This window comes from Oenanthe melanoleuca, chromosome 19 (genome assembly GCF_029582105.1).
Source record: "Oenanthe melanoleuca isolate GR-GAL-2019-014 chromosome 19, OMel1.0, whole genome shotgun sequence".
NCBI lineage: Eukaryota > Metazoa > Chordata > Aves > Passeriformes > Muscicapidae > Oenanthe > Oenanthe melanoleuca.
This window is the reverse complement of record NC_079352.1, coordinates 7,459,492-7,474,830: the sequence shown is the minus strand read 5'-3', so window position 1 is coordinate 7,474,830 and position 15,339 is coordinate 7,459,492. Positions and strand designations below refer to the sequence as shown.

Genomic DNA, 15,339 nt, shown 5'->3' with positions numbered 1-15,339 from the left:
CACCCACTGTTTCTGCTGCACCAAGGGTGGGCACCTGTGGTCTGTCTTGGTGATTCTGCTAAATTTAGAGCCAAGTCATTTGCAGCAGGAAGCACCTGACATCCCTTCTCCCATGGCTCTCTAACCCTTAGCTCCCCTTCCCTGCTTGCTCACCATGAGTGTGGGCTGTGTTCTTTCCTGAAACACACTTTTCTGATCTGATTTTGAGGAAGAAGGCTTTTAGTGCATTTTCTCCCCCTAAGATCCTGCACATCACTCCATGTAACCTCATGTCCTCCCATTTCTGTGTCACCTGATCATGCAGACATCCATAATGCAAACCATAGCAAAACACCCCATTTTCTTTGAAAGCTTTTCAGTTTTAATAAATAAATGTTCCAGAAGTGCCAGAGCTGTGCATCAGGGCTCAGGAGATAGGAATTCTGTTTCTGAGATGATGTTCCAACAGCCATATTTCTGAGGCTGGTATCATGGATCTGACTCTCACAATTGCTGCTGGTTCTTTGAACTATTATAAAACAGATACTGATACATGAGGAAAACTGCCACAGACCAACACTGTGAATTACAAGCCATGGATAAGGCAGGCATTTAATCCTCTTTAGCTTTTGTGAGCAGGTTGGAATCTCATTCAGCTCCAGCCAGCCACTGCTGTTATAAACACAACCTCTGCCTTGCCAGTTCCTCTCATGTAGGAAACTGCTCCTATAGGAGAGCACAGCAGCTAAACCAGAACATAATCCCTATGGCTTAATGCCATGGTGCATGAGTCACCCTGCCAAATTAAGTAGCTGGCTGCATTGCTGCTCAGCAAATTGAGGATTCACATCCTGGCTGTAGGAGAAAACATTGCCCAGCCCTGGAGTGGACATGCAGGGAAATGAGACTGGGGTGGGGCTTGCCCGTGGTCGCTGGGGCAGGGTGCTTTCTCCAGTTGCTGGTTTGCAGTTGGATTTCTCTGGGCTTCAAGCAGTGCATTTCTTCCTTTCTGCAACACCCCTTCTATGTTGCTGCAGGCACAGTTTGGAGAAGAGGTTTCACTGAGGGGTGGAAATCTCCCTTCTGCCTGTGTGCATGTTCACTGGGTGTGCTCTTACAGCTCAGCAAAAGATTTCTTCAGACTTTATGCAGAATACTTGAAATGAGAGGAGAAAAAACAGTGAGTCCACTGACATTTAATCCCTGCTTTCAACTTAACTCTGCTGCCTGCTGCATTTTCTTTCCAGGGACAAACAGTGACATACACTGTAAAATGTCCATGTCTAAGCAGTTGTGCTCCTGGAGGATGATTCCTGATCAGAGCAGGAGGCATAGAGGCATCAGTGCCCATTTCTCAATTCAGCCTCCCTTGGTGGAGAACTTCTGCTGGCATTTGTTGGTTGGACATTGAGATTTCAGAATATTGCTCTGCTAGCAGAGGCTACAACACAGACATCACTACAATGGCAAAAAGATGCCTGGCAGCAAGATATGGCAGGGTCAGGTTTCCCAGGCTGGGCTTTTCCATGTCCAGCTACATCTGGCAGAAGCAAATGCCCTAGAGTGCTGAATAGGGTGACTGTGCTTTGCATGGTGGGGACAAATCTTAAGTATTCTGCATGGCTTCAGAAAGATTGGATTTTGTGGGTCTGCCCAGTGCTGGTCCCTACAGTCTGGGGAATATAAAACCCTACTAAACTAGAGCAACTTAAGGACAGTCCCATTGGGTCTCTGCAGGTGCTCAAGAGAGTAAAAACCCAAAAAGGAGAGTGATACTGGTCCAGCTGTAGTCCTAGTCCAGTCTGGACCAGCACATCATCACTGTCCCTCATGCAACCTTCCTGCAGCTCTCTGCAGTTTTTTTACTTCATCTGCCTTGAGAAATACTTTATCAGCAGCATCAGCTTGGTGCTGATAATGGGGAAGGATATGTGGTCTTGGCAGGCAGGCAGGGCTCAGCTGAGGGACTCCCTGCTCAGAGCAGGGGGTGCTGGCTGTCCCTGTCCCCTGCATGTGGCAGAGCTGTCTGAAGCTGCTCTGGAGCAGTTCAGAGTTCCTGTGCCCATTGGAAGAGGGCAGTGCTGGAGCTGGGACATGGACAAATCTGCCTCTATGGTCTGTGTTAGTCAGCTTGAAATCATCATCAGAGATGAGGCACTGCACAGGGTGGCTCCTCACTCCCCCCCTGCCCATGTGGGTGCTGTGCTGGTGCTGCCAGCAAGGGCAGAGCTCCAGCTGAACTCCCTTTGGCATAAACCAAATCCTCCCACCCCTGAATAAACTATAAACCAAATCCTCCCACCCCTGAATAAACACCAGAAACCAAATGCTTCCACCCTACATTAACATACCAACCATTTAGTCTTGTTTCTACCTTTGCTCTGACAGCAGGGCAGGGCCTGACACAGGACATGTGTTGATGTAGTCTGGCTCCTCATCCAGGCTTTCTGTCTGCAGGGCTGTAGGTGAGGATGGGAAGCATTTGTCAGTGAGTGGGTTGGTGTAAAAACACACAGACCACTGACACACCATGGACTCTGCCCACATTTAGCCTTTGGTGCTGACATGTTTTTCTGCCTAGGCTAAGAAAACTCACATCAGTGTCAAGGTCTCCTTGAAGAGGCTTCAAAATGGTCACAGAAAATTTGCAAACAGTCTGGGCAGCTCTTCAGAGCCAAAATAGGTTTAATCCAGAGTGTGCAAACAGGAATCAGTTTGCTTAGACAACTCACACCAGAGACACAAAGCTCATAAATAAGCAGGTGTACACTCCCCACTATCCCCCAGGCCAGAACCCTCGTGCCTCACAGGAAGCCACAAGTTAAATTAACTGTGGTTAAAAGGGTCAGCCTGAGAAATAGGCCCCCTGTCTACAGCAGGAGAGTCAAGGGCTGAGCCACAGGGTGTGTGCACAAAGTTCTGTGCCACGGGGGATTACACTGGAGCAACCTCAAATGTAAGAGGGTGTAAGATCTGAAGAGCAACATTTTTCTGTAGCACCCCATGGGCAGGGTTTAGGCAGAGCCACCAGGTGGTGACCTTTGAGTATGACAAACAGCACGTCCCAACAGAGCAGCATTCAGTTACAGGAGTGTGTCACAATTTGCACATTGCCTTGGATATTTACCATGGACAATTGGGGAAAAAAATTAACTCAAGGCAAGGGTGATGGCTGTGCTGCCCTAGCATGGTCTACAGTGCACCAGGCACTCTGCTCATGAGCCCCATCCCCAAGCAGCAGGTAACAGCTGGGAACATACCTTGTCCTTGCTGGAGTTTCCATGTTTGTATTGCCATGCTGTTCTCATAGTCTACAGCATCATCTGTGACAAGGAAGAGTTTGGGCAGGACAATCCTGAACAGCAAATGGGCTAAAAAGGGCCTTTGTGAAACCCCCTCCTGGCACTGTGCTGTGCACGTGGCTGAGTTTCCAGCCAGACAGATCTGCTGATGCTGCCTCATCATTTTTCCAGCCCTGGCCACGTGCCTGGATATCTGCAGGCACGGATGGGGATCAGACAGGTCCCTGCTGCTCCTGCCTCCTCTAATCACTCTGCACAAAGCCAGGCAGGAGCAGGGCAGGCTTTAGCACTGCAGAAAGCATGTGCTAACTCACAGAAGGAAACCAAACTGGCTTCCTATTTTGATTGCAACATCCCAGGAGTGATGCTGAAAGCCCTGAAGGGACACTGTGGTCAGTGTCATCCTTCAGCAGCTTCCTGGCTGCAGCCTTCTTGTGCTTGATTTGGTGAGAAACCTGAGCTAGGGGCTAGAACCATAACCATCCTGGCTGAAACAACATTAAAAACCTAGAGATGCAGTCCCCAAAGCTCCTGAATTGCTGCAGAAACCACCAAGTCAGTGGCATCAGGGAGGAGGTATCACCATGTGCATTTTCCTGTGGAAAGGGGAAACGTTCCAGGCCTGCACAGCAGCTCCATGGCACAGAGCTGGCAGGAAGAGCTGAGCAGGTTTCTCTTGGTCAGCAGGTCACCATCCTTCTCTGCACTTTGTGTGACACATAAACTGTGACAGCAACACACTCACCTGGATCAAAGCCCTGAGATGCTCCAATGGTGACATTCTCATAGGAATAGGAATCCTCATCTTTCTCTGATGGAGAGAAGAAAGAGGATGACAAAGGACCTACAGAAGTGTAAGTGACCTGGGAACATCCCTCAGCACCTGCAGGAGGGAGCTGTTTCCCACAGTGAAATGTAGATTAGCTAAAAACTTCAGTCTTTGTGGTGACCAAGGGATGGGGTATCCAAGCACAGTGGCATCAGGTGGTCACTCCCACAGGAGCACAAACACCAGTGGGTTTGGGCTGTTCTGTCTGTAGGCAACAGATGGACTGATGGGGGCTTGGACATCCCTCAAATCCCACAGCTTTGCTACACCGTTTTAATTAACGTGTCTCCTGGACCCACCCTTGCTTCAGGCCACACACAGCGATGCACAGAGCAGCAAGAACAGTCTCACGAGCTCCTGGAGCCATGGCACAGCCAGGCTGGGTGAAGGAACCCACCTTGCTTGCCTGGAGGACTACCACGGGGTGGGTGGAAGAGCCTGGTGCAGTTGTAGTAGTGATCCAGAGAGATGGGCTCCCTGTGAGAAGAGCAGTGCTGTTATCTCCTCCTGCCCAGACAGGCTCCCTGGCTGAGCTGTGGGAGCACCAGGACAGCACTGGGACCAGTATGGCTCCACTCTGTGCTGGTGGCAGCACAGGGTACTTACACATAGGGATTCTCTTCTTGCAGGCAGCTCTCTGCAAGAACAAGGGTTTGCTGTCAGCACCCCTGAACAGCCACCCCTGGGCACAGCTGGACAAACCCCCAGCACCACCACATCCCACATCCCCAGCAGCCACAAGCCCTGGCACAGCCCCACAGCCTGTCCACAGCAGAACCAGGTGCCTGAGCAAGGGAGAGCCCAGATCCACCCCAATCCTGAGAAAGCCCCAGCTCACCACTTCCCAGGACACATCCTGCCAGCTGCCAGGGAGATGGGGAATTCACTCCCTGCCTTGGGAGAGGAGAGCACAGCCCCACACACCAATAATCCTCTTAGGGCAGCAGCAGCTCACACTGCCCTGGGAGGGAGCAGGGGCTGGGGAGCATCCTGTTAATCAGATCAGTGTGTGTCTTACAGAGCAATCTCTAAATTGACAGAGACAGAGCTCTGCCAGCTGCAGTGCCAGTGCCCTGTGTGCTCAGCGCCAGCTCCCATCCCCTGGGACCTCCCACCCCTGGGACCTCCCATCCCCTCAGCATCCTCCCTCCCAACCCCCCAGACTTTGGCTGCAGCATTTACCTGTCAGGAAGTTCTGGTACCTGGGCTCATCTCTGCTCCCTGGGGACAAGAGAGGGGCACATTACACGTGGACTCCAGCTGAGTGAAGGGAGCAGTTTGGCCATGGAGGCACCAAGCATTTCAGCACCACTCAGCTCTGAGGGCTGCAAGGTTGGGCAGTCCTGGGTACAGGAACTGGGATAGCCAGGGGTGATATTTTAAACAATCTGTGCCTGTGGCTCTAACCAGGACAGACCAGCCACAGCAGGATGAGCACTGGGATTTAAACTCTGACCCAGGATAGATCCACATTAAGATGGATGTGGACCTGTTGGAGCAAGTCCAGAGGAGGGAACAAAGATGCTCCAAGGGCTGGAGCCCCTCTGCTCTGGAGACAGCCTGGGAAAGCTAGGGTTGTTCATCCTGGAAAAGAGAAGGCTTTGGGGAGACCTCAGAGACCCTTCTAAAGGGGAGAAGGACTTTGGACAAGGGCTGGGAGTGGCAGGACAAGGGGGAATAGCTTCCCACTGACAGGGGACAGGGATAGGTGGGATATTGGGAAGAGATTTTTCCTGTGAGGGTGGTGAGGCTGTGGCACACAGTGCCCATAGCAGCTGTGGCTGCTGCATCCCTGAAAATGTCCACAAGACCAGCTTGGACAGGGCTTGGAGCAACCTGGGCTAGTGGAAGGTGTCCCTGCCCATGGCAGGGGGTTGGAACTCCTTTCATGTTGCTTTCCATGGGCTTTAAGGTCCCTTCCAGCTCCAGCTGCTCTGTGATTCGCTGTATCTGTCCCAGGAAGCTGCTCACCATATCCAGTGTGATGGGAAGCACTGAGCTCTTCAGTGGCTTTCCTGAAAGAGAGAAAAGAGACCTAAAATCCTGGGTCTGAGCAAACCCTTCCAGCAGTTACACACCAGCAGAGGGGCCATCCATGAAACCTCCCTGCAAGGTTATCAAGCACACACAAGGAGCAAGGGGAGATTAAAAATTTAGGGTCAAATAACTATGCTTGAATATTGCAGCAGAGTTATCATGGCTGTGTAGTTACTGGGGGTTTTGGTGATGGGGAGTAGGGGATTTATCACACCAAACTGCTTACAAGTGAATAATGGCCATTTCTTTTCCATGATGTATCTATTCTGTACAGCCACAGTTCATTTTCCTGGGTTTGATTTAATTAGTTGCCAGAACAATGCAGTCAGACTGAAGAAAATTCAGAAAAAGTCTAAACATACTATTGACCATCAATAAGTGAAGAAACTTGATCAAGTTGGAGATGTTCCTGCTCCTTACCAAGGATTTGGACTATATGGCCTTGAAAGGTCCCTTGCAATCCAAACTATTCTTTGGCTCTAAATACATCCCATGCCACATCTATAGGGCCCAGAATGCAATCCCAAATGTTCATGGGTGTTGGGTGAACTTCATCCAACCTTGGCTCTACAGCTACATTTTATTTGGGTTTTTTCCTACCTTGCTATTGGTAAATCTTCAGGTTCCTTAGTACTTTCCAGCCTTCGGGTTGCAACTGGCAGCAACAACAAAATTACTGTGTTAATTATTATGGCAGCAGCAGGTATTTGAGAGCACAGAACATCCACCAGAGAGGAATCCCTGGGACTGGCAAGCACTTTGCTAATGCATCCTAAAATAGCTTCCAAATTGTTCCTTGAATGTTCAAAAATGGTCAAAACAAGAAATAACTAGAGAAAAAAGCTGGTGCAGAGCACAGAGCTTGCAAACACTCGCTGGAGGAAGCTGCAATCCCAGCTGCTGCCTCGTCACCTATTGTGCCCCAAACCCACTTGATTTGGGGGCCATTCCCTCCCTCCACACTGCAAGGTGAGGTGAGAGTTTTGGTCTGGCTGGGATGAAAGGGCTGGAGAGGGTTAAGGGGCTGGCCCAGCAGGGTCAGGGCAGGGCAGGGCCATCGCAGACAGGCACATTTCACACGGGCCTGGCAGCTGCTCCTCCTGACTTACAACCCAAAAGGTCAGAGCTGAGCCCACCCTGCTGCAGGAAGCAGTGAGGGGATGATCAGTGAGTCACTCCATCACCCACACCTTCATTTTCACAGTGCACAGCACTCCAGGAGCCCCAGTAGCTGAGGTGTCACTTCTCAACTACAGTGCTTCAGTAAATTATTGTCAATGCAAAGACCATTTTTCCCTACAGAATTCACAGACCTGGAAGCATCTAAGATGGCTTGGACAAGCCAGGTCTCATCATTTCATGGCCTGGCTTCAAGGTGACCCTTGGAACATTATTTTCCCCTTGTTGTGTCCCCAGGGCAGGAGCCACATGCAATGTTTGTACTCACTGGTGTGGGATCGAACCACCTCAAATCTCTGCTGGCTTTCGAGCCTGGAAAAACAGCAGCACAAGCTCAGCTGAGTGCTGGGGTTTGTGCAAGGAAAACAGATACAAGAGAGCTGGCTGGAGAGTGGAGGGCAGGGAGCAGAGTGCTCAGATGCCAAGCTGTGTCACTCAGCATCTGGGAGCAGCTTCTTTGGTCCTCTAAAGAAAAGATGTGGGTTTGGACCAGGGGTAGAACAGCCAACATCAGCAAGGATTGAAGAAAACATCATTTAGGATAATTCCCATTCTGATGCTGCAGCCACCAAAGGCCAGAAGAACCTTTTCACCCACAGAAAAATGGATGTTCATGCATGAAATGGCTTCAAACCCCACTGCTCCACCTCCACTGCTGCCTCTGCCCCTCCCATCATCCCTTAACATCAACATGAATAAAATACCATTATCAATGATAACCTATGCCCAGTAACCTCTGTACTTTTTAGTTAATAGAACTGCTTTTCAGAGCATGAGAGAATTCAACACATTGTCTGCTGCAGGTGTTTCTGCACAGGTACTTATTAATTCAATTTTGGGAACCCTCTCCCCCTTTTTCATTGGGGTTGCCCCTACCCAGCTGGGATTCATGGACTGGAGGGAGAGCTGTCAAAAACCCCAAACATAGGGTCAAACCAATTTGCCTGCAAGTCACCCAAACCACACCTCTAAAAGAGCAAACAACACCACAGAGCTGAACCCAAACCAGGTATAAATTTCAGGAATTTGGGACAATTCATCAAGTGATGGTTGGAGCCTGTGGGGGATGGAGCCTTCAGCCTACAGTGGGTCACTCTGGAGCCTTTCCCCACAGAAACAAACCCCAACCCCCTGGAGGCCTTTGCAGAGCCCCATTTGCTCCTGTAACAGAGCTTACAACCTAACTTTTCTTTTTTTAACATCATTTACTGTGGTTTGTCTGTTGCTGAAGGAAATAAGGGGGAGTACACTGCATTTCCTTCATTTCTTGTGCTGCAGGTCAGTGGTTGCTCTGGTCCAACCAGCACCAGCCAAGGGCAGGGGGCTCTCTGTGAAATAAATAACCTTTCTGGCTCATCTCAGGGCACAACAGAACAGGGTAAGAACTTGCCCTTCTCCCCCAGACCTTTTCCAACCAATTAATGATTCATCACAGTCAGAGCTTCAGTTTCATTTTGGATTATTCTCTGTAAAGGCATTGCCCCTTCAGCAGCACCTTGGGCTGTGCCACACTGCCCTGCATCCCATCCTGGCATTATTTTATTTTTTATAAACCCAGATTTCAGCTTGGTCTGGCTCTGGGGCTCACCCTGGGTGAGTTGTTTGGGGGAGAAACATGGTTGGAAAAGCAACTTACTGGCTCCTCTGCTCATTCAGCTGTGTCCCCCTTTTGGTAGCTGGAAGACAAGGGGACAAAAAACTCTTAGAGGGGATGAGTTGGGAATTAGAGATCAGAAAGGGCAAGAAAATAAATTCACAAAACTTCTTCAGCACATTAGGACAGAGGTAGTGAGCAGTGGTTGCAGGGTTTTGGTGAAAATTCTTGTAACTGTATTTAAATTGTGGGTTTTGTCTCAAACCCCACAAAGCAAAGCAGCCAGTCCTGACCCCAAAGGAGGGAAGGGAAGGGAAGGGAAGGGAAGGGAAGGGAAGGGAAGGGAAGGGAAGGGAAGGGAAGGGAAGGGAAGGGAAGGGAAGGGAAGGGAAGGGAAGGGAAGGGAAGGGAAGGGAAGGGAAGGGAAGGGAAGGGAAGGGAAGGGAAGGGAAGGGAAGGGAAGGGAAGGGAAGGGAAGGGAAGGGAAGGGAAGGGAAGGGAAGGGAAGGGAAGGGAAGGGAAGGGAAGGGAAGGGAAGGGAAGGGAAGGGAAGGGAAGGGAAGGGAAGGGAAGGGAAGGGAAGGGAAGGGAAGGGAAGGGAAGGGAAGGGAAGGGAAGGGAAGGGCTCACCTGGGGAGAGCTGGCACCTGATGCAGAGGCTGACAGCCGCCCCCAGCAGCATCAGAGCTGCAGCTGCCCAGAGCTCCAGCTGTGCCATGGCCCCAGAGCAGCCTGGAACAGAGAGGGGACCCCATCAGCTCTGGGGCACACGGGCTGTGGGGACATCCCTCACAGAGCTCTTACATTCGGAGAATTTGGGAGAAAATTGCTGAATGGGGTTTTTCTAGGAAATAGGTTTAAGGAGGATTTTTTAAAAACTGGTTTGGAGAAATATTTTTTCGGAGAGAAGTGGAAAAAAACCTGTTTGTTTAACAGGCAAAGCACTTTTTTAAGCACAAAAATGAACAATAATAACTAGTAAAACTTTTCGCTGCACTGAAGAGATGACAAATTTAGAAAAGTTGATTTTGTGGGTTGCAGCTGAGTTTATTCAGGCTGTTCTCAGTCCCTCCAGAGCTGGGAAATGTCACAGCCCAGGTGAGCCACAGGTGTGAGCTCCTGGTGCTCCTCTGGGTTTTCAGCCAGAGCAGGTTTGAACTATTCCAAGAAAAAGGAAAAAAAACCCAAACACCACAGTCCAGGGAACTCCTGTGCCCCAGGCAGCCAGAAAAACTAACCAAGAGCAGAGGAGAGACAGCAGAGTCTGTGTGAAGGATGTGGGGGAGCAAGGGCAGACTCTGGTAATAATTCTGCTTCTTCTCTCCCCTGTCACTCCTGAACCAGAGCTAAAGCTGCAGAATGTCCAACACCAACAGAACAGACAACTGGGGACACAAACATCATAAAGTCACTCCAGGACATTCCCCAGAAAGCCACAGAGGGTGCTGAGGATGCTGAGGGGCTCTGGGTTGTGTGGCAGGGCAGAGACAATGCTCTGAATTCTGAATTACTCATCCCCAATCCCCCCTGCTGCCATCAAGCAGCACACAGCCATTCTTTAATTTCTAGAAGAGGGCAAAAGGGAGGCACTTGGCAATTTCTGAACTCTCAAGACCTTTGCACAATGTGCTGTGGCTCCTTCCTGCAGCTCAGTGACTTCAGTGTTAAATTCCCCACACCTTTTTCTGCATGGAGCTGCCTCAGCCACCCTTCCTTTCCAGGACAGGCTTTCCTCAAACAGCAGCTAACATTTTAACAATCAGCATGATTTGGCTTTGACTTCTTCCTTTAAAATATAAAACATCCTACAAATATCACAGAAAGCAGCATGCAGGCAGAGATGGATCATTTAGCCCATTCCTATTCCCCAGGGTCAGGTTTTCTTTAGTTACAGATTATTTTAATTTATTTTTGTTTTTAATAAACTTTCTTTTTCCCCTAGGGATGGAGACTCTTCAGTGTGGCAAAGGCCATCACTCTGGCTGGCAGGAATCTTTCCTCCTCAACCTCTCTTATTACAACTCAAGCCTCTATTAAATTGGTGAATGGAGAAGGAAAGATATATTGTAGCAATTGATAATTAAAATAACTCAAATAATGAAACCTCTAAAGCATCTCCAAGAGGCAGCTGAGGGGAATTGGTGCCTCAATGCTGGTGACTAAAATGCAATGCTGCTGCTTTGTTTGTGGGTTTCCTGGCTTCTTTTATTTTCTTTTTTTTTTTTTCTTCTATTTTTTTTCTTTAAAGTGAAGGCAAGGCAGAGCTGGAGGCACCTGACAACACTGCCCTGGTTTGTCCCATTCCATGGCAGGTCTCCTTCTCCCTTCCAGAGCCAGTTTTATTTTGGTCACGGGCAGTGAGGCAGCAAAACCTGCCTGCCCCTGAGCCCCACTCAGCAGGGACACAAAAAGTGGTTTTTTTGTGGGGCTGATGAACAGGATATGGTGTGTCCCACCCCATCACAGCTTTGTGCCCCAAGAAAACCCCCAAGTCACACCCACACCATCAGCCTTTGTGCTCCCCAAATACCCAAGCCATGGAAAAACCTTTCTTTTGGCACAAGCCCTGCTCTGGTAAGGAGCTGACAGAAAGAGGTGATGAGCAGATTTATGACAAGCAGAAGGCTGGAAGCACTTACTCACGGCTAGCAGGATATAAATAAAATATTTGGAAGGCTGAATGTGCTTCCCTGCACTCTGCCTGGGGGAGCTGCAGAGAACACACAGACCCCAGCCTTGGAGAGCTCTGCACAGAAGGATTGTGCAGCTCATTATTGCCAGCCCTGCTCTAGGATGCTGACAAAAAACCCAAATTGGGGATGAAACTGGCTCCTGTCTGGTTTGGGGGTGACACTCAGATGGTGTTGCAATGCCCTGTTGTGTTCACACACTTCTCTCTTCTCCTTTTGCCTTTTTTCCCCTTTTTGTGCTGAGGAAACAAGCACACCCCAAGCACCACGACCCCACAAATCCCTCAGGGGCAGGAATTCCTGGGAGAGCAGCAATTCCTGGGAGAGCAGCACCCTGGGCTCTGGGTGCAGCTCTGCTCTCCTTCACAGGGGGAAGCTCCTCTTCCCAAGCAGGGCCTGCTCCTTCTCTGAAATATCCTCAGATATTTTTAGTAATCAAGGAGACAGGTTTTTTCTTACAAAAAAAATTTTTTGGAAAAATTAATGAACTTGCAAAAGTTCTCTGTGCCAGGTCTTTTCCTAATTTAAGGATTCATCCCTGTAACAAGGCTCACTATGAAGATCCAAAGGAAGGAAAGATGATTTTATCCAGGAAGACTAAAAGGTCTTCTGCTTTCAATTCCACTGAATTGGAGAGCAAGAGGACATGGACACTCACTGTCCAGCTGTCCAGGAGCAGCACAACAAAGTGAGAAAAACTTTTACATTGAAATAAGGCAGTTCTGGCTAATAAATGAGTGGATATATGCTGGATTTGCACAGGCTAGAAATAAAATTCCTAATGGATGGAAAGTCTGGAAGAACTTCCCAAAAGGAGCAGAAAAGGCACAAAGCTCATTAAAAAACCCTGCAAGAGCACTTAAAGTGAACTTTATCTTTTTGCTGAGAAACCAGGAGAGTGAGGAATGTGTTGATGTGGCCTCAGCAATGCCTGGCTTTCCATGAGATAATTTCTGATGAAGACATTTTAGTCCTTTGCAGATGTCAAGCCCACCCCTGAGTTCACATTACAAGATAAAGACTAAAATCACGTATTTATATTATGTATTTGATTGATCTATCAATCAAAAAATGCCCAAAAGGCAAATATAAACCAGTCACTTTCTCTCCCCTCCAGAAAGTTTTGTGGTCTGCACCAGTTTGCAGTAAATTAATTCTAATTCAAGTTGGTAGGATGAGTCACTGGAATGAAATATGAAGTGGAGAGTGTATTTAAAGACTCACCATATGAAATTCAGCACACTGACTTGTTGAACAGATGCAATATTCAGCTTGAGTCAATGTCTCTAACATGTTTAAGAAAAGCAACTCCACTTTGTGTTTGCCTGTGTGGCACAGATTGCCACAGAAAGTCCCAACAATACAGAAATAAAGTCTCAGACCAAGGAAGCTCCTGTGGCTGGAATTACTTCAATGACCAGCACTGAGTCCTCAGAAAATCTCCTTTCCAGAGGTCTGCACATCTCATTTCCTACCAGATTTATCTTAGGAAAGCTGCTGCCATAAAGTCTGGGGTTTTTACAGCTATTCAGGCAGATCAGGCTTTTATGCCAACAGATGCATTTCAGTAGAACATATGATAAAATGGGAAAATTAGAATTGATAAATCAACTTTCACATAGATTATAACTTTGGAAAATGCTTTTTAAAAACCTTGGGTGGAAAATACATCATAAAACCCCAATCACAACAGGCATAGCAGCACAAGAAGGTAACTCACAGATTTATCTTGTATTTTTAACTCCCCTGTTCCAGGCAGCATTGAAGCCTCACAGCATCATCCACTTGCACCGGGAGCCCATCCAGGCAACCCCTGTGTAACTACAGACTCCAGAACCACAAAAATGAGCCAATCTCTTGCAAGATTATCCCAAAATTATCCTTTTCTGCTAAATGACCTGCCTCGTGGCCCATATTACACTGAACGTTGCTCACACGAGAGAAAACAGCTGAGAAAACCAAACCTGTTTCTATCTAGAATTAGCTATTTCAAGCACTTACATACAGTAAAATAAATGTATTCATATCCATGATGCCAGTCAGCTCTGAAATCAATGGAAACCCAGGAAGTGCTGTTAGAATCAGCTATTTTTAAGGGCTGGGCTTTGGAGGGGGAGCAGCGTGGGCTGCAGGAGCCAGAAGGACCATGCAGGGAGGGGGAAGCTCAGCACAGACTGAATCTTGCAGAATATTTTAGAAGATGTGAATGCAGAAATAATGTACTGAGAGCCACGTTTCCATCAGCAGATGGACGAGGAGAGGTGAAGAGCAGTGAAACAGACAGTCCAGGCTGGGTGGGATGGATTCAGCACCAGAGGGGTCCAAGTGCTGCTGAGGAGACAGAGCTGGTAATTCCTACCTTGGAGCAGCAGTGAGGAGGGAACATCCACCACGTTGCTTTCCAGAAAGGTTTTACAGGGATGACCTTGAACTTCTTTAAAGGGTGGCCAAGGTCTCAGGTGGGGTCTGTGAGCTCAGTGGGACACCCCACTGTCCCCATGGGACCCCAAGCACTCCCCTGTCCCCATCCCCTCCTCCCTCCCTCCATCACCCACCTTACCCCCAGCCTCAGCTCTGTCCCTGAGCCAGCTGCTGCCCTGGAGCTGGTTCCTCCAGGGCTCGTGAGCAGTTGCTGGTTTCCTGTCCCTGTGAATCACAAACCAACATCCGCTGCCCGGCCGGGCAGCCCCGCGGCTCTCACCGTGCTGGGGGTCTCTGAGCTCTTCTGGGACTAATCTGAGTGCAGGGATGGAATTAAAGGCTGGAGATGGATTGAAGTATATCAAGCCACTCATACATAAGGCAGAGGTGTAAGTTTAAGTTTTAGGATAAGTAAGTAAGTCAGTAAGTTTTAGTACGAGCTCCAATGCTTTTAGTAAGTAAAAGGTTCAGAGGCCAAAGTAGAAGTGTGAGTTCTAGTGAAGGTTAAAAACATACTGATGTTTTCAGTAGAGGCTCCAGGACAGTAGCTGTAGACATTGCTTAGATACAATAGAGCTCTAGTAAGCATTTTGCTGACATTTTTCAGATAGAACCAGACAGGTTGTATGTGTTGTCTATACATAACCTGGTGTGTTAAGGAACTGGAATTCTAACAGGTTAGTGAGTGGTGGCCTGAGTTTGTGTCTTAGCTTGTTGAGAAGATTCTATATCAGTGTATGTACTGAGGAGAGTTAGTGCTTTTCTGCTTTTCCTGCCCTCGCTTTTCTTTCTGCTTTTGCTCACCCTCATCAGCCAACACCCAAGAAGAAGAGAGGAGCTGCTGCAGCACCATCAGCTTCCCAGGGCCTTTGACAGGAGCAGCTTCTGCTCCTGTTTGGGACTTTATACCAAAACTTAGCCTGGACTTTGATGCCTGTGACTGTGTCTTTTGAGACTGATGTGCCTCTGCAATAAATAACCTTTTAGCAGCTATCAGCTGCTTCACTCACTTTAGAAGATAACCTGACAAAGTTGGTGCCCAGAGCACCAGAGGTTGTAATCTCACATTTGGTGCCCCGTGCCTGGTACCTCACTCTTAACCTCACAACTCACCCTGGGCTCCTGGGGGAGAGGAAGGGGCTTGGACAGCCTGGAACCACACACAGCACCGAGGTCAGTTCCCTTAAGCTTCAGCTGGGGTTGGTGCCCCAAAAAAGTTCAGTTTTCATTTTAGAAAAAGGAAATAGCCCTGCGTGGTGGAAGGGGCAGGAAAATCTCAAAGCAGGCACAGCAAACTGCAAGAACTCT

General features: G+C 48.6%; 1 protein-coding gene across 1 annotated transcript; it reads right to left on the bottom strand.

The window, feature by feature from the left end:
- Window positions 1–320: 320 nt before the first annotated feature.
- On the bottom strand, window positions 321–14,218 carry LAT2 (linker for activation of T cells family member 2). The gene is made up of 13 exons (XM_056506880.1): window positions 14,171–14,218; window positions 9,551–9,652; window positions 8,963–9,002; window positions 7,595–7,638; window positions 6,748–6,802; window positions 6,082–6,125; window positions 5,293–5,331; window positions 4,717–4,747; window positions 4,508–4,587; window positions 4,027–4,092; window positions 3,240–3,302; window positions 2,335–2,438; window positions 321–1,135 (listed from the first exon to the last, which is right to left on the bottom strand). Exons 2-12 carry the CDS (start codon window positions 9,636–9,638, stop codon window positions 2,350–2,352), a joined length of 639 nt encoding a protein of 212 aa, XP_056362855.1. The 5' UTR covers window positions 9,639–9,652; window positions 14,171–14,218; the 3' UTR covers window positions 321–1,135; window positions 2,335–2,349.
- Window positions 14,219–15,339: the final 1,121 nt, after the last annotated feature.

Excerpts from the sequence above, each read along its gene's own strand:
- LAT2 (XM_056506880.1), bottom strand. The coding sequence starts at position 9,638 with ATGGCACAGCTGGAGCTCTGGGCAGCTGCAGCTCTGATGCTGCTGGGG. Across the intron at positions 6,803-7,594 it reads GGTGGTTCGATCCCACACCA|TTGCAACCCGAAGGCTGGAA; the intron begins GTGAGTACAAAC and ends TGTTGCTGCCAG. Across the intron at positions 6,126-6,747 it reads GAAGATTTACCAATAGCAAG|GAAAGCCACTGAAGAGCTCA; the intron begins GTAGGAAAAAAC and ends TCTCTCTTTCAG.